Source organism: Platalea leucorodia (genome assembly GCF_965183815.1).
Source record: "Platalea leucorodia genome assembly, chromosome: 3".
Taxonomy (NCBI): Eukaryota; Metazoa; Chordata; class Aves; order Pelecaniformes; family Threskiornithidae; genus Platalea; species Platalea leucorodia.
In genome coordinates, this window is record NC_138825.1 from 66,506,360 (window position 1) to 66,526,783 (window position 20,424).

General features: G+C 41.2%; 1 protein-coding gene across 1 annotated transcript in view; it reads right to left on the minus strand.

Moving 5' to 3' along the window:
• The window catches only part of LOC309587959 (venom phosphodiesterase 1-like), a gene marked incomplete at its 5' end in the record, with an annotated part of 44,661 nt that extends 24,726 nt beyond the window's left edge, over nt 1-19,935 (minus strand). Inside the window, 9 exons of the mRNA XM_082306608.1 lie at nt 854-963; nt 2,460-2,579; nt 3,139-3,218; nt 7,261-7,358; nt 9,734-9,794; nt 11,785-11,910; nt 12,937-13,059; nt 16,322-16,400; nt 19,822-19,935. Coding sequence (XP_082162734.1) covers nt 854-963; nt 2,460-2,579; nt 3,139-3,218; nt 7,261-7,358; nt 9,734-9,794; nt 11,785-11,910; nt 12,937-13,059; nt 16,322-16,400; nt 19,822-19,935 — 911 coding nt within the window. The remainder of the gene's footprint in view (nt 1-853; nt 964-2,459; nt 2,580-3,138; nt 3,219-7,260; nt 7,359-9,733; nt 9,795-11,784; nt 11,911-12,936; nt 13,060-16,321; nt 16,401-19,821) is intronic.
• Between the last annotated feature and the right edge of the window lie 489 nt (nt 19,936-20,424).

Here is a 20,424-nt window from a genome sequence, read left to right on the forward strand (position 1 = left end):
AATCCTACACATTGCTGCAAAAACCTTTATTATCTCTATAGAGACTTACAGTTATAGACTTGCTTTAGATTATCTTTGTAAATGTGAAGAATCATGGGAGATTTACTGAAATCATCATGAAAATTTAGAAATCATTTACTAATATCAATGCCTTCCATAAGAAAAAAAAAATATTATGAAGGTAATTGCTATATTTTCACATGTATAACCTGTGAATTAACTAGACAAAACATGCAGAACTATGATTCAGCAGCAGTGTGCACATTATCACACACGCAAGCAAGACCAGAGGGAATTGATCTAGAGCCCATCTTCCTTCAGTGGCTTTCCTATCCAGCATCCTCTCTTCAACTAGTTTCCGCCTTCTATAGCCTCTTGCCATGGCTTCCAAGATTGTGTTCATTATCTTAGGGTATACGTTATCTGAAAGCTTATTCTCAAGTACCAGTATTTTTAAAGGGCTATATAGTATGCGTAGATCTTATGTGTGGGAATATGGTAATCATTGATACAGCTCAGCAGTGGCTACTGATCAGTTATAGGATGCTTTCCTAGTGGGAGATCAGTGGTTTGCAGTTTTCTGGAACTTTCAAAACTTCCTAGGAGGGCAGAATGTACAGTACCCTTTGACTTTCTCATTGTGAATCCCCTAAATGGTTTTGAAAATTTCAACTATTAGTGGTAGTTTCATGGCAAAACCAAGATGGTGTGACATGGCACTTATCTCTCAGACTGTTGTTTAAAAATCTTGTAGTTTAAAACCCTTGTATTTAATTTCTTTCAACTGTCATATGGCAATGTGTATTTTTGGAGTAATTTACAGGTATTTATTACAAGCCCTATAAAAACTTACCTGTTGAATACACTGTACAAGGTGGGGTATGTTCCATTAATTGGAACATCAGAGCCTGGCCAAAAGAAGGTGCCTGCTTTCAAATTTTGGTACATTGCTGTCAGCCAGACCTATGGGTAAAGATACGAACAAATGATTTTATGGCATTTACCTCAGATCACCAAAGTAAAAATACATAATTGGATCAGAAATACGGGCTGCAAGCATGCATTTCTCTTTCTTCTTTCACACATCACACAGTTGCCTAATGACCATATCTGATTTGAAGTTTGTTTTCTACATGCACATTCTGAAGAAAAATTAGTAGCACAGAAGCTAGGATGTTGCCATTTCCTGGGTATTTTCAGCATAGGAAAAAATCATATAGGTATTTCCATAATTGGCAACAGGTTGTGACCTTTTTTGCTGTGACAAATGCCAGTGGAATGGATCATGAAGATGGAAGAATGGTTCAAAGCTGCATCAGGGATGTTCAGGCTTGACATTAGGACTGATTTCTTTACCGAGAGGGTGGTCAAACACTGGAACAGGCTTCCTAGAGAGGTGGTCGATGCCCCAAGCCTGTCAGTGCTTAAGAGGCATTTGGACAATGCCCTTAACAACATGCTTTAACTTGGTCAGCCCTGAATTGGTCAGGCAGCTGGACTAGATGATCGTTGTAGGTCCCTTCCAACTGAAATATTCTATTCTATTCTATTCTATTCTAGTCTAGTCTAGTCTAGTCTAGTCTAGTCTAGTCTAGTCTATTCTGTTTTGTTCTAGATATGGATTCTAGTTATATGACTTTATTATAAGAGGGCGTTATTTCTATTCATCTTAAAGAATGAGGCCGTGGTTCTGTTATAAACCCGATGGAATCCTTCATGAAACAATAGCACCAAAACCTGGGTACTTGAGTATGCTATAAACATGACTACACAGGCATATATATACAGACAAACACATGGAAATAAATATATAAATGTATATTAAGTAGATCTACTATATACTCCATGTGTATCTTTTATACTTTTGTACCGTTATTACAGCTTGATATGTCTAGTAAATGAATAATAGTAATCATAACCATAGGTACAATCAGGGTGGGTTTTTTTTATTAAATGTGCCATATGTTATACACAAGTGTTCATTTTGCTGGAAATTAAGCTCTTTGCTATTCTCTTCCTTGCTTTTGTATGCCTGGACTTTGTAACTGTATTTGTAAATGAGTATAATTTGGAAGTAGATTTCCAGATTTCATTTTGTAGCTAGTTGTCAAAAGAAAAACAAAAAAATACTCCACAATAAAACCGTATTAAAAATTTACTGTGGCTTCCTGTGGCAAGAGATCCATTCCAATACTAGCCAAAATATTTAAGTCTTTTTTACTAACTGCCACATTAAGTGAAATTTTTAAGTCTCAGATTTAACATTTTAAGAGTTCTTTTACTTTCATAAAAAGCAAACTTTTGTAGGCAGCCTATAATATGAAGCCTACAGGATATTTAGCACGTACTGCAAATATATCACACAGCTTTGCATTTTATTCTCTTTTTGTTTTGTTTTATAATATGGTACATGAGCCACTCTAAACATAAAGGAATACCATGATGAGAAATACACCTACTGGCTGCCCCTTCCACCACGAAGGCTTGAATTTTTCCGACCCCGAAAGCGAGAAATGCTCGTTCAAGTCTACATCATACATGCTGTTATCAATAATACCATGAGATTCTGGATACAATCCCTGCAAAATGAAAATAAACAAAAAAATCCTGCTGAATCTGGAAATCAAATGGAGTCTAAACTATATTGCGATGCACACTGTGGCAGTTATTTTTACGGCTGTTTTATCACAGAAACAGAACACTGTCCTAACTCACACAGATCACCAGATTCCTGCCAATGAATTCAGCGTGCCTGTCAAGTTCCCTTGAGTTTCTCTGTTTTCTCCCCAGCCCAATTAAAACCTGATGTGCTATAGATTAAGTACCATATGTGTCATGTAGCTGTATATCAGCTGCCAAACCCATCCTAACACACTCATCAAATGGCTGTGTGCTCACCCATACTCACCCGTATTCAATTAGACTGACAAAGGTCAGGAATAACCGGTTCACAGGCCAGAATCAGATAGCATACATATATAGCCACATAGATCATGCCTGCATGTACTATCTCAGCATCTCTGTCTCTCTTCTACTCCTATAGCTTGAGTTCCCACGTCCCACAAAAAGATTGGCACCACAAAATCCTTTCTATGTCGTCCAGATAATGAAAAGGAAAAATAGCAAATTCTCACTTACTGTGACAATAGTATAGTGGTTTGGAAAGGTTTTTGTGGGGTAAACAGCTCTCATGTATTTTGAATGCGTACCACATGTTTCTGCAACAGATCATGGAATTAATATAAATTTGCTTATAATTTTTTTAATTGAAAAATAACAGTCTTAAAAATAAGAAAAAAAAAAAAATCACCACAGTCAGTTGCTGTGATATTAGAGGGGAAATGTAATTCCAAATTAAGATGCATATGTTCTGGTGTCTCCTTGTGAGCTAGGCCTACTGTCCCATTGCAGTCAATAGAATCATAGAATCATAGAATCGTCAAGGTTGGAAAAGACCCTTAAGATCATCGAGTCCAGCCGTTAACTTAGCACTGCCAAGTCCATCTATACCATGTCTTCAAGCACCGTATCTATCCGTTCTTTAAATACCTCCAGGGATGGAGACTCAACCACTTCCCTGGGCAGCCTGTTCCAGTGCCTGACCGCCCTTTCGATGAAGAAATTTTTCCTGATATCCAATCTAAACCTGCCCTGGAGCAGCTTGAGGCCATTTCCTCTCGTCTTATCACTCGTTACTAGGGAGAAGAGACCGACCCCCACCTCGCTACAGCCTCCGTTCAGGCAGTTGTAGAGAGCAATAAGGTCTCCCCTCAGCCTCCTCTTCTCCAGGCTAAACAACCCCAGCTCCCTCAGCCCCTCCTCATAAGACTTGTGCTCTAGACCCTTCACCAACTTCGTTGCCCTCCTCTGGACACGCTCCAGCACCTCGATGTCCTTCTTGTAGTGAGGGGCCCAAAACTGAACACAGTACTCGAGGTGCGGCCTCACCAGTGCCGAGTACAAGGGGCACTATCACCTCCCTGGTCCTGCTGGCCATGCTATTCCTGATACAAGCCAGGATGCCATTGGCTCTTTTGGCCACCTGAGCACACTGCTGGCTCATGTTCAGGCAGTTGTCAACCAACACCCCCAGGTCCTTTTCCACCAGGCAGCTCTCCAGCCACTCTTCCCCAAGCCTGTAGCGTTGCATGGGGTTGTTGTGACCCAAGTGCAGGACCCGGCACTTAGCCTTGTTGAATCTCATACAGTTGGCCCCGGCCCATCGATCCAGCCTGTCCAGGTCCCTCTGTAGGGCCTTCCTACCCTCCAGCAGATCGACACTTCCACCCAACTTGGTGTCATCTGCAAACTTACTGAGGGTGCACTCAATGCCCTCATCCAGATCATCAATGAAGATATTGAACAGGACCGGCCCCAGTACTGAACGCTGGGGAACACCACTCGTGACCGGCCGCCAACTGGATTTGACTCCATTCACCACCACTCTCTGGGCTCGGCCGTCCAGCCAGTTTTTAACCCAGCACAGAGTGCACTTATCCATGACCAGCCAGCTTCTCCAGGAGAATGCTGTGGCAGACAGTGTCAAAGGCCTTACTAAAGTCCAAGTAGACAACATCCACAGCCTTCCCCTCATCCACTAAGCGGGTCACCTTGTCATAGAAGGAGACCAGGTTAGTGAAGCAGGATCTCCCTTTCATAAACCCATGCTGGCTGGGCCTGATCCCTCGGTTGTCCTGCACTTGCTGCATAATGGCACTCAAGATGACCTGCTCCATGACCTTCCCTGGCACCGAGGTCAGGCTGACAGGCCTGTAGTTCCCAGGATCCTCCTTCCGACCCTGGACACTCAATTCAGCTCCCTAAAGCCTGGACACCTAGGGCCATTTGAGATATCTTTAATGATCCTGCCTGGACTTCAAATGCTGCTCCTATGTCCTGTCTGCCAACCCAAATGTGTGTCTCAGACACTTCTGAGACCCAAAATGGCACTAGACATATATGTTTACGCAATGAGACTGAAGCCTCAGGTCAGCCCAGGCAAGACATTCTGCAGAGCTGTCTGGTGACCAGAAGCATGGGAAGGACTCAGCTGCTCAAGCACTGGAGTCCGGTGCCATTTGAGATACCCTCAGGTATCTAAGACATCTGCATAAAAGTTGGCAGTTTTGATGCAAGATCACCAGGACATTTGTGTCCTCCTGACACAGCTGCTGAAGGCCACCTCAGATACACCACAGCATTCTGAAGTATACTAGAAACATCGATTAAGGCAACAATTTGCCCTGTGGCACCCCCTGTCTGCCTGTTGAGCTGACTTGCTCTCTAGGCTCTTGCACTGAGCTGTACAGACTGTACTAACCATAAACACACCGACTACAATGAGCATGTAGACATCTCGCATGCAGACACCTCCAAGAACATAGCTTAGGTGTCCTGCTGTGGAGTGAATCCCACCCCAGGTGTCCTACCTTTATTTCCAAACATTGCATCACTTTTCAGCAATCTACAGCACTTACCATGCCTGAACATCTGTAATACCTAAATCCACTGTAGTATCCAACTTATTTGCCCAAAAAACAAAGGTGTGATGACTGGAAGATACCTTAATTCCATTTTTTGATCTAACTCATGTGGAGAAACAGTTCTGTATTAAGCTGTAGTCAGATGATTATTTGATTCACACTCAAACACACTTTATTCTTTGGTGTACAGTGTTTCAGTCAAAGAACAGAAACTGATTTTAACTAAACAACCTCAACTAAACAATGAAAGCCTGAAATTATTCTACAAAACTGTTCCAGTGCAGTACAGAAAAAAAGGCTTAGAGTGTTTAAAGAAGGGCTGAATAATTGACAAACACATGAGAAACTCAGCATAATTTTTTATGGATTTCTCTTGAATGGTAAAGGAGTTAGTTACATTCATAATGTACATATTGCATAACAACTAGCTTGATTAGGTCTAGTGAAAATCCTATGTTAATGGAGTAAATAGAGAGGAGATATTTTATGCTACAAATCAGTGTTACGTTTTTTCTTTTTCAAAGAGGGGAATTCCCTTTCCTTTCCACTGTAGATTTCTGAGAAGTATAAGCATGAATGTGCATAAGCAATTGTTAAAATTGACCACAAGTATGAGTAATGCTGAATTAGATCAGTTCTTGTTTGAAAGGATTTTTTTGGAAGCATACACGTAGCATGGTTTTCATGCCTTTTGTCAATTTGGCATTTCCTTTTCACCTGTTTCAAAAGACTGGAAGTGAACACTGATTTCTGCATGCATGATTTCTTCACTGATTCACGTTCCTTCCAACGTCAGAATGACATCAAAGAATAAGATAATTGCGCAAGAAGTCAGGTTTGCACACTGCTTCAAGTTCAGACTTCTGGATACCCTCATTATCCACAAATAAGATTGTTAACTATTCAGTAAAATATAGTACTTTGTAACATCCATGTGAAGTTTTCAAATGAGCACAATAGAAACAGAATATGATATATTCAGAACAGATACGAACACTGTCAATTTAGACCACTACCGCTGAGAAGAAATGAATAAACATGCAGACATTTTGTCCAGGTACAAAGTATCTTGAGAGCTGAGCTCTAAAATATTCAGGAAATTTTAACAAAGTGTGCACAAATGGGTCTCACTTTTTAGAGCCCTTTACAGCACACGCTAAAGATCTTCAACTTACTCTTTCTCCCAATATTCAGAAATACTGGGAAACAGTTACTTGAGCCTTACTGCAATCATATAAATATATTAAATTATACCAATATGTAAATTACATTGCATTTAAGTCTAATACAGTAATATTCACTGATATATTTTTAAATATGCAGCTTCTCTTTAATAGCTTAAAATATCTGACATGAAAAAGTACCTCTTTGAGGAGAGCTTCCCAATAACCCAGTGCATTTTCTGTTATTATACTTCAATGATGATCTCCTTATCAGCTAGAATTTTTCAATGGAGTACAGAGAATGCAGGAAATCCTTCTCTGGAACTTTTTTTCACTCTTAAACTGTATTTGGATGTATATTTCAAACTATTTATTTAATAAAAAGTTGCTGACCAGGCATTAGAGGCCTTGTTAAAAAACGTCATGTTTGCTGTGCACTAAAATGCAAGAATTAATGTAGAACATACAATAATGAAAATATACAACTGGTGAGGGAGACCTGATTTGTTTCTCTTATTGCTGAGCAACACATATGCATCACAGCAGCAAAAGGCACTGGAGAGGTTGCATGTAGACTTTTAAAGAAAATAGTCAAAGCACTCTTGGTAACTTACTGAGTTTTTCAATATTTGGCAGCAAAGAACTCCAAGTTTGCAAGTACTCTGCTCTAAACCCATCCATTGAAAAAAGGATAAGTGGTGGCAGATCAAACCTACAAGAAAATATGAGTTTGTCATCATAAAGAAGTTTGGAGAGTTGGTGACTTGCTAAGATCTTTATCAATAATATAAATTCTGCTTTTAAAAGCAGGATCCAGAATTTCCATGTACGTCCCAGAATTAATGTCACAGTGCAAGATAAACAAATAGTTCAATTTTGAGAGCAAATATGCAATCCTCCTGAAAAAAAAAAAACACTGGAGGAATAAAATACAAGCTACTCAGTATATCTAGAACCTAGGAAAAGAAACTGGGTTTTGTTAATCTTTTAATTACAAATATTTAATTAAAAATACAAATAAATACAAATGCTGCAGACTAGCATCCAAATACAAGCCCAGAGTACAGAACAGCCAAAGTACCTCTGTACATAGTAACGGGTTGAATTCTGTTTCTTGTCTCTTAATGCATCTTAAAAAACCTTTCAGGGCAGCTGCACAAGGACTGTAAAAGTACAACAATCACCCAGCAAGCAGTTAGGGTCAATTGGCCGCACTGCTGGGAAACATAATCTCTTTGCAATGCCAGGTTTATGCTAACCCCTTACCTTAACACATTTTCTTTGTGAAGACATCACTAAGCAGTCCACGTTCTTTGTAGATTATCTCTTTAAGGTTTCCCAGCTCTCATGGAGCTGGAGAACACTCTTGCCTCAAGGGCCCTGACAAACTGAACTTAAAGCTACAAAGGAAATGCAGCATGTGCTAATGTGGTTAGGGTAAGACTTTATGTAAAGAAACAAGAATAAAAGCCTCAGATCTGAGTTCATATAGTAGGTATGATAAAACAGGCACAAACTGCAGCTGATCTCTAGAATAGTGTTCAAATTCTTGTTATAAAAATTCTAACTAGGAGGTGTTAGCTGTGAAAATAAACTTCAAAGTTATTAAGCATGCTTTCTCTTAACCAACCTAAAAGGACTCCTAAAGAAAGATGCATTAGCAGTTATAAAGTGCTGGTGCTATAGCACCTTTTTTCTTAACGCCAAGTGACAAAATTAGTAGGATCAAGTCATCTTGTTCTGCAAATGCAGTCTTTTTGTTAACCATCATTATATATTCTACAGTCTCCTTAGAAACATATAAAGAAACATAAAAATCGTAAACATACAATTAAATTAAAAATGTAATTTGAAGCAGGCTTCACTACACACAGTATCTAAAAAAACCCCAACTATTTGTAATTTATAGGAATGGTTCACTACATAAGCCTGGAAAATATTGGGGGATAAAATGAGTGATAAAATGCAGTTACTGATAACTGACTCCAAATCATTTTTTGGAGTAATACTTTGAGTGATAACTATTAAAAAAAAAAGTTATATATTCACATCAGGCAGTAATCACTATCCTAATTTGTTTTTCATTCGCAGTGGTCTTTCCAAAACACAGAATTACACTGGCATCAACAGTTTGTATAAAACCAGTTTGTATTAAACAGCTTCCTGATTTGAATCTGAAATTAAATGGAGCCTTACATAGCAATGCTGTTTACAGCACTTAAAGAAGCCCTTCTTCACTAGTTTCCAAGCTTTAACCTATGAAACTGTGTTAACTCAGCAAGTTATTTGTTAACCTAAAAAGTATATTTTTATACTTACATTGGGAGGTGCACTCAGGAACCCATGAAGAGGCCACAATACTAAAGGTATTATTGTTATAATTAAACTAAATTGGCAGTAAAATAGATAGAATAATGGATAACATCACAAATACCATAACTGAACTAGCAAGTAATTCATGTTTCTTTGAGAACAACCCTTTAAACTATGTTTCTGCCTAGCCTCTACCTATGATTCTGCAATACTGCACAAATAGCAAAATATGTACAGGTGGACATCAGAATTACCATGTTCCAGTGTTTGTAGATATACGCTATGTCATAGCTTCCTTTTTAACACACCTTTCTTCCCACAGATAATTCAAGTAAAAAAAGCCCTGTTACCTAGATAAAGAATTGCAAGCACAGATTGTAACAGTTACTAAAGCTTGCATACGGTGATTTATCCGAATTATCACAGATACAATACGGTAACATAAAATGGACTATGAACAATTTGTGATACATGAACTTTGAGATAACTTTAACAATTTTCACAGTCTTTGCAAGCTGACTTTGAACCTGGATTTGAAGTCCTGTAGTCTGCTCTAAACTGTAAATGATAAATGAATGTGCAACAAAATGACAAAGGTTTTAGAAAGAAAAAACACTGCTGGCCACAAGCTACTTCTATAGAATATTCTTCAGGGCGGGAAACTTATTCTCAGTAAATATGAAAACCTCATGAAGACGTGCTTCAGGCCCCTGGAGTACTTCTGACCATCACAATGATTTTATTTGCTAAGAAGACAAAATTATTTTATCCTACCCAGCTGGACACTGAGGAGTTTCAAGTGGTACACATGGTTCTTCCACCCAAGGTATTTCACCTAAAATGACAAAAGAAAATACTGAGTCAGCATTAAAAAACCCCACACAAACAACAAAGAAGTTTCCTGGTTGATCTTCCTGGATTAGAGTTCTTCCTGGTAATTTTTCTGCTTCAATACAGAATTACAGAAATGTAGGACTAAAGATACCTTTAGAAATCATTTAGTGCAACCTATTAGGCCCTCAACCTTCGGCTGGGGCTGCACGGCTAGAAGGCGCGTCCCCTGGGTGGTGGATAGGGGATCCCTCTCTGGAGGGTGCACCGGATAAAACTGAAGAAGGTGCCGCGAACCAACGCAGCCTAAGGGAAGGCCACCCTGACAGAAAAACCACTGGCCCTCCAAGTCATGGGGGTTGGGCAGGAGGCCAACTACTTCCTCCCGGGGAAAAAAAAAAAAATAAAAAGTTGCAGAAACAACGAGCATCAGAAATGGCGGAGATGGAGAAAATCAGTAATGAAGTGAGGAGGAGGAGATGGAACTGGATCGGTCATGTCCTGAGGAAAAAACCGACAGAAGACTGCGCTGTGGCCCTTGGGTGGAGGGAAGAAGAAAGCAGGGTCGTCCAAAAACGACCTAGCGTCGGATGGTGGAGGTTGAGAGGAATGGTACAGGCTGGAACTCTTGGGAAGCGGCACGGCACACAGCCGCAGACCGATCGAAGTGGAAGAACGATGTTCGCGCCTTGTGTGCCTCCTGGCACTGAGAGAATTCAGATTAGGCCCTCAAACCCTGAAAGGGCTAATGCTTACAATTGTAAGTTGAAAACAAAACACCTACTACACAGGCAAGCAAACAAACAAAATGGAGATGAAATTACTATGAAAGCTTAGCCTAAGTTTTATCTGGTTTAAATGGAAAACATTTTAACTGTGTCCTGTCCACACTGGATTACTGCCTTCTTTTTTTGCAGATACCACTTACATATTTAGAGGTGATTGCCAGAACTCCCTTTAGCCTTTTATTTTTTTTTCTGTAAAGAGCCCAAACTCCTTCAATCTTTTCTTGTTGACCAGGGCTTCCAAACTTCAAGTAATTCTTTCTCTTCTCCTTTGAATATTCTCCACCTATTTCACAGCTATACTCATTTATGATAATGTTTGCCCATCTCTTTGGAAGAAATAAGAGAGGTCAATAAAAGAAGAGAGAAGGAACACATCCAAGAAAGGAAAAAATATAAAGAAAAGAGAAGAAGCAGTGGCTGTTGAAGTCCTCAGCTCACCACAGAAAGCTTCTCTCCCAGTAAGCAGCCAAAGGCAGGGATGTACAGTGACCTTAACTAGGTCAGCTCAATCAATTTAGCACCTAGTAAAACTCCTGACTGCTTTTAGCTTTAATTTACATTTAGGTGACAAATATAATTTTGCAGGAGTTGCCTTAAATCTCCACCACCTCACAATATAAAAGAATTCTGATAACAGATACCATGTTTTATGTCACTGGTATACTCCTCAGGTATCATTCCTGTAATCTGATTTTACCAGTGCTATTTTTCATGTGTTTGTTTAGCCAGAGTCTGTATGAAACAATCAGCCATGAACAAAAGTATTCAGCAATAAGTAAAACATAAGGAACCCAATCTGAAAATTAATTTCTAATAAAAAGAATGGGAAATTTTGAATTACAGATAATTACTACAATATGTACTTTGGATTGCATGAAGTTTGAAGCAGGAACCATGTCTCCATCTATTTTTGAAAAAGAAGAAAAGAAACAACCTAAAAAACCCACATTGGGTGTACTGCTGCAATATTCAAAACATTCTGTCTGTCTTATGAATGACACACATTCACATTGTTCTCCAGAGACCATCTTTTTCCCAGTCAAAGATACCAAAAGCTTCACCTAAAAACATCTTCATTTTCCAAAACATCACTGTAAGACTCTAACCTTGAGAAACAAATGTATCTGCCTTTATGTTTGGCATGTTTGCCCATCTATTTATTTCACAGGACAATTTATATATAAAACTTTTTGACTTTTGATTTACCTTTGCAAACACTGTTGTAGTTTACACAGCAGTCTTTTTTCTGCAAGCAGTCATCAGAACAAGAACAGTAACTTCCAGGTATCCGTGTCTCACCACAACGGAAATTAGTGCACCTCCAAGATCGGGCTGAAAATTGGAAGAAAAAGATTATGATTCAGTTCACAGAACCTTACGTAAAATCCTTTGTGTGGAAATTCCCCAAATAGGTACAGAAAAACAAAAAGAGTCAAACAAAAAGATGTTAAACTATAATTTACATGTGCTGCTTGAGTGTCTTTAGAAGTTTTGTCTGAAAGGAAAACTCAAGATTTTGTTTAACACATAAAGCCTATTTCTGCGGCCACTGAATAGTAACACAGAGTCATATAATAATTTATTTTACAAAGGTGTCCCCAAAGTCACCCTGCTCAATGCCTTCCACCCTTCCAGGAAGATCTAAAAAAAAATACTCAAACCCGTATGTCTCCTACAGAAGAGAAAGAGAAGGAAACAGATCTTTTTTCTGCTCTTGTACGCGATTCCCAGTAGACAGCACAAAAAGAGATGTAAGGGCTGAAGCGGGCAGAAAAAGCAATAAGGATGAAGAAACATCCGAGCAGCTGCCGGCAGAGCAGAGACAGTAACCGGAGAGGAGTCTGGCCTCGATGCAGAGCCAGGCTGGTCCCCTGGAAGACGAGTGCAGTTCACCGACCCCAGGCCCCCACCGGGCGCTGCATGAGGCTGAGAGTGCACCTGGAAACACCGTGCATTTTTGAAAGCGCAAGAGGAGCCGGCACAGCAGCATCGTTTCAGGGCTACGGTCAAAGATAACCTATGATTTCCGCTGACACTCATCCACAGCTTTATCTCGGCTGGGAAATATGCACTGCAAATGCTTTGGCTATCCACAGGGGACAAAAATACAGGGATCTGACTTGAGAAAGATGCAGGAAGATTTTGTGTCCTGCCAGGTCACCAAGTTACGGCCCTCTAGCCATCTGAGTGCAGCAGCAACTCAACAGTGCCACGTCCTTCCCTCCCTGATGGAATGTGACATAACTTCCGTGTATCTGCGTAAATACAAGAATTTATCCTTTTCCTATTACTATCACATGAAAAATCAAACCCAAAATAAAATGGAAACCAGTAAGCATTGTCTGTAAGGGAACATACTTGGCTCAACGCAGGTGTCCTCGTAGTCCCAGCAGCAGTCCTGACGCTCCTTGCAGCCGCTGTCACACCGGCAGCCAGGCACCCCGTTCCTCTGCGGCTCATTGCACTTGTGTCTGCAGCTGACTGTAAGGAGAAGGCAGCTGGTCTGAGTGCTCAGATAACCCCGTCCCAGACGGGTCAGTTAAATGGATCATGGACACAGGCTGTGGGGAGAAATGTGCTGAATAATTTCCTAAATCTGTTTCCCAAGTCATTTTCCAATGTGGTCACTAGCACAAGGGTCAGCAAGGCGAAATGAAAGCCGTAGGAACTCCTCTGGATGTCGATGTGGCTGTTTGGGCCGTGCTCGCTCAGAGCCTGTGGCAGGGCTGTTTCTGCAGCAGGTCTCCCCAGAACCGGTGGCACAGGAGGCGATGCCCGGGTGTCCCGGCCTCCTGGCATGGGCAATGCCTGCGTGTCCCACCCTCCCACGATGGGCAATGCCTGGGTGTCCCACCCTCCCAGCAGGCGGAGGGGGAAACTGGTGTCTCCCCTGTTCATTTCTGGGTCTGGGATGCAAGAGGAAGAGCGACTTCCACTTTGGACGTTCCTTAATATACCTGCCAGGGAGCTGCGTGGGATGGGGGCTCCCTCAGGGCCGGGCACCCAGAGCCATGGGGCCTCCCCGGGGATGGCTGGGCAGGGCCTGGCAGCCAGGGCCCATCCCATCGCCCCAGTCAGGAGTGGGGCAGGCGGGGGGCACCAGGGCAGCCTCACCCCAGGCACTGGGCACCTCCCTGGGGACAGGAGCAGGCCAAGGCCGGGATGTTGGCCTGCGGGTGGGCCTGGCTCGGTGGCACCCATGGCTGCGCAGGGCAGGGCTGTAGGGACCTGGAGACCGGCCCTGCTGCAGCATTGCTGGGGCAGGCGCTGATGGCCCCAAGGGGCTGCAATGGGGTCCTGGGCCGTGGGCAGGGTAGGGGCAGCCCCAGAGAGCTGGGCAGAGCCCATAAGGCTTATTAGTGCACTCCGGACTCTGACCATACCTCTCCCACTTAATCATTACAACGTCCCTTAACAACCTGCAGGTTTCGTTGTTTTGATCAAAAGAAAGAGAAGGGTCCAAATGAGAGGCCTCGTATTGGAAATGGAGACATGCAGTTCCTCACCACAGCTCTGACACCTTCGTGCAGGGGGAAGGGAGAGCTCTGGCTCTCCCGAGGACATTCAAGGACAACCCCAAATCTCCAAACATCACCCGCAGCTCCACACTGGCCAGGACAAGCCTTGTGTCTGCCTTCTCTGTACTGCAGAAATACTGCTTGAACCACTCTGAGCACCTACATTTCCAGCTTTCTTGTCCACTCACACCATTAGACAGGGATAGGTATAACTACTCAGATTTGCTGGTGCAATTCTATTATAATTGCCAAAAGGTTCATGCTTTTGCAGGGTGCACTGCCTACAAAATTTGAGCTTTAATATCCACTGTGTAGAAACCATGTACAGCTAAAGTGATTTTTTTCGAGCTAGCCAGGTTGTTTCACATGTAGAAAGTTCTCATGTGCCTTGAGCTTTAAGTGCTTACATCAACAGCTACTTTTCAATGCAAGAAAGCTTTGCAAATAATTAGAATAACAAACAATATATGTAATGAGCATAAATCGATCTGTCAAAAGTAGAGATGGAAAGAAGTAATTGAAGGTTAAGTGCTTTATGACTGGAGTCTGTTCTGTCAAGAAAAAACTATGATTTTTCACAAATGTACATGAACATATGCAAACAGGTTTTTTCTGCTTTTTTGGCTGAAGTTTAGAGTATTTCATTTAATTTTTCCTCTATCCATTGGCTTTTGAACAACTCAAAGTTGTTCAGGTGGTCTACCTAATTTAAAATGATATGGAATATAGCATGGTGAGTCTAAGTCAGAAAAAATATAAACCTTTTCCTCTATCTGTAAATGGAACTGTTCATATCCCTCATAATTTGCAAGCCACGCTTCTAATTTCTTTACAATATTTACATAACTATGCGAGGTCAGGAATTTAGTATTCCATTAACTTTTATTTTGAATAGTCACTACAATTACAGGAGCTAGAAGGAAACTTATCTTGAGTATATAAACAGAATCAATTGTACTATCACCAAATGCAAACTCTGTGCTAATTTTTAAATGTACAGAATGACAGGTCCTCCTGACTCCTTTCCAGGCCCCTCCTCCCGAGACCACAAGCCCCCAGCACGCGTCTCGACCACGACTCCCTTTGCTCCTGAACAGCAACATTCTTTCCCGCTGCCCTCATAGCAAATGCAACTGCACAAAGGTGCATGCCACTCTGGGCTCAGGTTTCCCCTCCCACTCCACAGTGTAATACCGTGTGTTCCTAATTCATCTTTCCCAGGTAGGTCTGGTTATGAAAGTAGCAAATAAAGTTAGTCCCTATTTAGGCGTGCTCTGTAACACTTGCAGTCAGAGGCACCAAAATGCCATCATGCTGATTTGGTGCCATCTTTCACTTACTACAACTGTGACCAAGTTCCTCAGGTAAATGTCAGTGACAACTAAAGTTGTGGGTACCTACACATTTTACACAGAAAGTTGGAATACAACATACACGTCGTCAAAAAGCAATTACAGTTCCATCTCATCCTATTTGCTTGGCCTGTAGTATTGAAAGATCCCAGTAGGAGCTAAAACTTGATGAATAAGTAGGAAAACAAGTTCGATATGTGTTGATTAGGAATGAGAAAGAGACTGTGCTTCCTTGAACTCCTCCAGTATGAGATTACTATTGTTTTAATTCTAAAGGAAGTGTTTTATTTAATTCACTATGTGGTGTGTTTGTTCTCATCCAGCTTGACTTCCTGACATCAAAATGCCACTTTGTTTTCCTAACTAAAAAATAACATTCCACCAAATTAAAGCATTATCCCCTTTTTACCATAGCTTTACAAAAACTGAAGATTCCAGAGAAAATTCATAATCAGTTTTAACATTAGCCACCTGAACTATGCCAAATGTGCCCAAAGTGTGAGTCCCGAAGATGGTCCAATAATATCTCTTCTACAAAACATTGCTAAATAATTGCAAGGTGTTACATGTAATAAGATAATTCCTATCTCAAATTTCCTAAAAGTATTATTATAATAAAATTTCCAAACCTGTTGTGAACTAGGTTTAACACTTCTGGAAAGAGAAGCAAGGCACTCAGTGTTTTAGGAGAGGTTTTTCAAGTACAGATTGTGAGTGTACAGTTTTTATACAATCCAACTTGAAAAATGCAAGAACTTTATTTTCACAGGTGGTAAATTCTCACAGAGCATTTACATTACGCTGTAAAAGAGCTGAAGGCCTTCACCAGATCTAGCTTCAGTGGTAATTATGCTGAAAGTATCATAAACATACCTTGCTCCTGGTGTCCACGGTTCAGTCCTAGTCCTAAACCTAGTCCCAGGGATACAGCCACCAAAGCACACAGAAGAACCTGTCATACAGACACAGGAAAATTAAAGTTCATAATTGTGATAAACTGTTATCAGAAATTAACTGTGTGATTATTATTTCTATCAACATATGGTTTCTTAGGAACTAATCATTTATCTGAACTTGTTAATCAAAAAATTGGAGACATTCTGATCCTCAAGGTAGGAGAGGCACAAGAATGATAATCTTGTGAACTGCTTACAAGCCAACGCCTTAACACTGCACTTTTAACCTATGGCCAGTTCCACGTTATAATCGGGGGAGTGTTTGCCTGGGAAAGGATAGTAGGAAGTAAACAATGTATTTACCTGTTTTGCAAATTCTCATTCTGTGTAAAGAGAAGGGAATTGCTTTTATTTAGCCTCTGTATTTTCCTGAATGCTCACAGGGATTTCTTAAGAGACTCAGCTGGATTGAGGCTGCAATTTTCATCCACATGCCAGTTTCTCATAATAAGTCACCCCGTTAGTGGGGTTAGAGGAAATTGGAAAGAGACAAACAGCCCACGGAAAGCCCATAACAGAAAGCAGCATAACATTTGGGAGATTGGGGAAGAGCTGAGGAAGCCTCTATCAGCTTAACAGACACTCAAGGTGAATGGCGATGTATGCTGGCTGAAAGGTGCAGTGAAAAGTGACAGCCCTCTCAGAGTATTTCATAGTGTATGTACTTTCCTCTTCACTAAGGCAATGACGGGAAAGAAAATGTATATCACAGAAAATCACTGTAAAACAGCCCAGTTTACTTCCCATTTTTGCCCCAGAGCCTTCTTTTGTCTCCTGCCATTTCCAGGAACCACCAGGCACTAGCAAATACTAAGGTTCAAAATGAAGTAGAAATAAGAGACGCTTATGCTCAGTATTACTGTAAAGGAGCCTCTTAACTGAAACAGCAATTACAAGGAGCTGAGAAAAACTGTGTGTGTGAGTAGGATATAACCAAGTGTACATATGCTGTCCTGTTACTTTTCGCCCATCCCTGTTGACAAAAACACCTGACGCTCTTTGTTACTGCTTGTCCTGCCTTGCAGGCCTGCCTGTCTGGCAGCAGGGAGGGCTGCGCACTTCTCAGGCATGGGTGGAGCAGCCATGGCCGTGGAGCTCCACGCCAGAACAGTCTAAGTGCACATTATTCCTTCCCACGGACCAGGAAGATCCAGGCACACAAGCCAGAAAGTCAGGAGCGTGCCACACTCCACCTAGCCCTCTTGCAGGGACAAGCAGGAGACCTAACTGTGGGTCTGACGTGGCACATCCCTCTTCCTCTGGTCAGATACAGTCGGAGGGGCTCCTTCCAGATCCCGCACTTTCTCCTCCTGCTGCTACGCTCCCTGTGACCCTGCTCAAGAATTTCCTGTTTCTCCCTTGCTGCTCACTCTCTCCAGCCTCCCGTCACTGACTCTTTCCCAAGCAACACCAAACACCAGCAGCGCCAAAGTGACTTCCTTCACACTTTCTCTCTCCTATCTTTACTTCCTTCCTGCTGCTCACTCCCTGTTTTTTGTACAGGAGAAATACCCCAAAAGTAGGAACGGAAATGGAATTGGTGAGAGAACTGGGTAAGAGGGACAGATGGGGTAAGCATGTTTGGAAAGATTGCCCAAAGTGGCGGAAATGCTGAAGTCTCTTGAAGAGAGAGCCCAGGAGAGAAGGCAGCAGTTTAATCCTACATCCAGTCAGCAAAGACCGAGAATCAGGGGGTGCATTTGGGCTGGAACAGCAGCCACTCTTTGTGGGCAGGGAGGATAATACTGCCAGGGTAACCCAACAGGTCTTGTTTCCCTGGGTACAGACCAGCCCAGTCACCAGGGCATGCACTCCTCACCTTAAAGTTCACTATGGTTTTACCCTCCATTTTCATTAAAACTCACATTTGCAAATGAAATAAATAGATGATACTAAATTGGAAGTACAGCTATTACAGCAGCAAGCATTCCCACTGCTGCAAGCAATGAGAGAGCTGAAGTAAAATCCAAAAACTCATAGCAGGTATACAGATGAGATGCTGCATTTATTATAGCATTTACACAAAGACCCTTGATTTTGGGACATTCACCCTTAAGGTGAAATAACATTGGTAGCACCTATTCAAATCCTCAGACTTTCCACAGCTAACTTCTATGTCTAAATTCAGGACTACAGCTACTTATTTATAAAAAAGTTGTTCCTAATGCACATGCTCTGTTCTCTGGAGGACCTATTAGACAGTGTGACTGCTATTTGGGAGTACACAAATCTCTGCCTAAGCTTTCAGGAAAAAGTTGCCAAGAAAGTCCTTCATGCATATAGTTTATCAAAAACATCGATAAATGGTGTAGAATATTAACAGTTTACACTTCCAATACTTAGATTTTGTTTTTTTCATATAGGCAGGCATTTGAAAACTAGTGCATTTGGAAGAATGAATGTTTTAAGATACTTAAATGTCTCACTTTACTCTTCCAAGTACCTCTTGAAAGTATAATTTCCTTTAGTTAGGCATTTTTCCCACATTGTTTCTCATGACTCATTTCTTTTTGCTGAAGACTTAAGAAAAAAAATGTCTGTCCTTTTATCTTCTCTTTTTTTCTCAATTTCCAGTATTTCCCTAATATTTTATGCAATCCTTGCACAATGCAGCATTAAATAGGAAGTTATACTATGTGGAATTGTTCTGATGACATAGAGCTGAAGAGCATCATAACTTGACTCTCTTTTTCATAAGGCTGTTTTCAAACTCAGTTTTGAGTCTTTCCAAAATCAGTACCTGTCATTTTCTCTAAATTCCAATTTACAGATGCAAGAGCTTGTGCAAGCGCACACACGTACATATACATCTTTTTAATGTTTGTTTCTTTTGCGGTCACCAACAGAAGCTTAAAACTGTGTATTGGCTACAACAAAAGATTTAAAAAGCATAACAAAACCCCTACACATTATTATTTACAAGCCAGCTGCATGGCTCTTAAAGGGAAAGAGTTGACACGATACTGGAGACGTGGGACTGACAATAGCCTGTTCCCATGCCTTGCTTCCTGAGTGTTTTTCACCAACGCCTCTCCTGCTTGTCCTGTTTTCTTAAGGACAATTCCACAGATTAAAAAGTAAGCAAAAAGGAACTGCAGCTGCTTTGGCCACAAACACATCTGTTTTAAACAAATGTGTAAAGTGAAGTATTGAAGTGATGTCTTTGCTGTGCAAGTGTCAGGTTATTGTAGTAAAACAAAAAGTGCAGTTAACTGCCAGAAAAAAACAAGTTTGCTTGATAAGTACCAGAGTAACTTTAAAAATCTGCCAGAGAAGTTAGTGCATTCCTACTGTAAAACTTTAAGCACCGATTACCAAGCTACCTCGAATGATTACATTAATACAATGAAACTTCTAAAAATCATGCAAGTTTGAGAATTGTTAAACTCGCAGCCCTGAAGAACAGCACCTACTTACAGCACAGATGGCTTTGTATTTCAGGAGGGTCTTTTTCTTCACATTCTCTCTTGGGTTTAAAGACACCTCATCCAAATGTCCGCTTTGATACCTGATGTTATCCTGAAGCTCCATTTTGCCGAGCTGTGCCTCTCGGCTGGGGGTACGCTGCGCTCCTCAGCCTCCCCAGCTGGGTTAGCTGCCGCTGAGACGCTACTCCTGCTTCAAGTGTGTCCGCACTTTGTTCACAGGGTTTTTTATGAGATCCTAGCTTTTGCATCAGTGACAGGAAGCCAAAGTAAGCAGGAAAAAGGTCAAAGGCTGAAAAGCATTATCTGCCTGTCTGTCCCGTTTCAAGATAAGGATATCATTACGTAAACTCTTCACTGGAGATTAAGAGTAATACGTTGCTAAGCAATAAAATGCCAAATTGACACAAATTCAAGTACTCAAATATTTGGTTAAAAGCTTGTCATCCAGAGTATTTGTTATCTTCAGAGAAAGTATTAAATATGTTAAACAAACCCAATATGAAAGTAGACAGTTTCTTAACTCCTGCTCTGTGTCACACCTATGTTTTCAGGACCTTTCCCTTATTTAGCACCAGAGGATTCCTCCCATTTA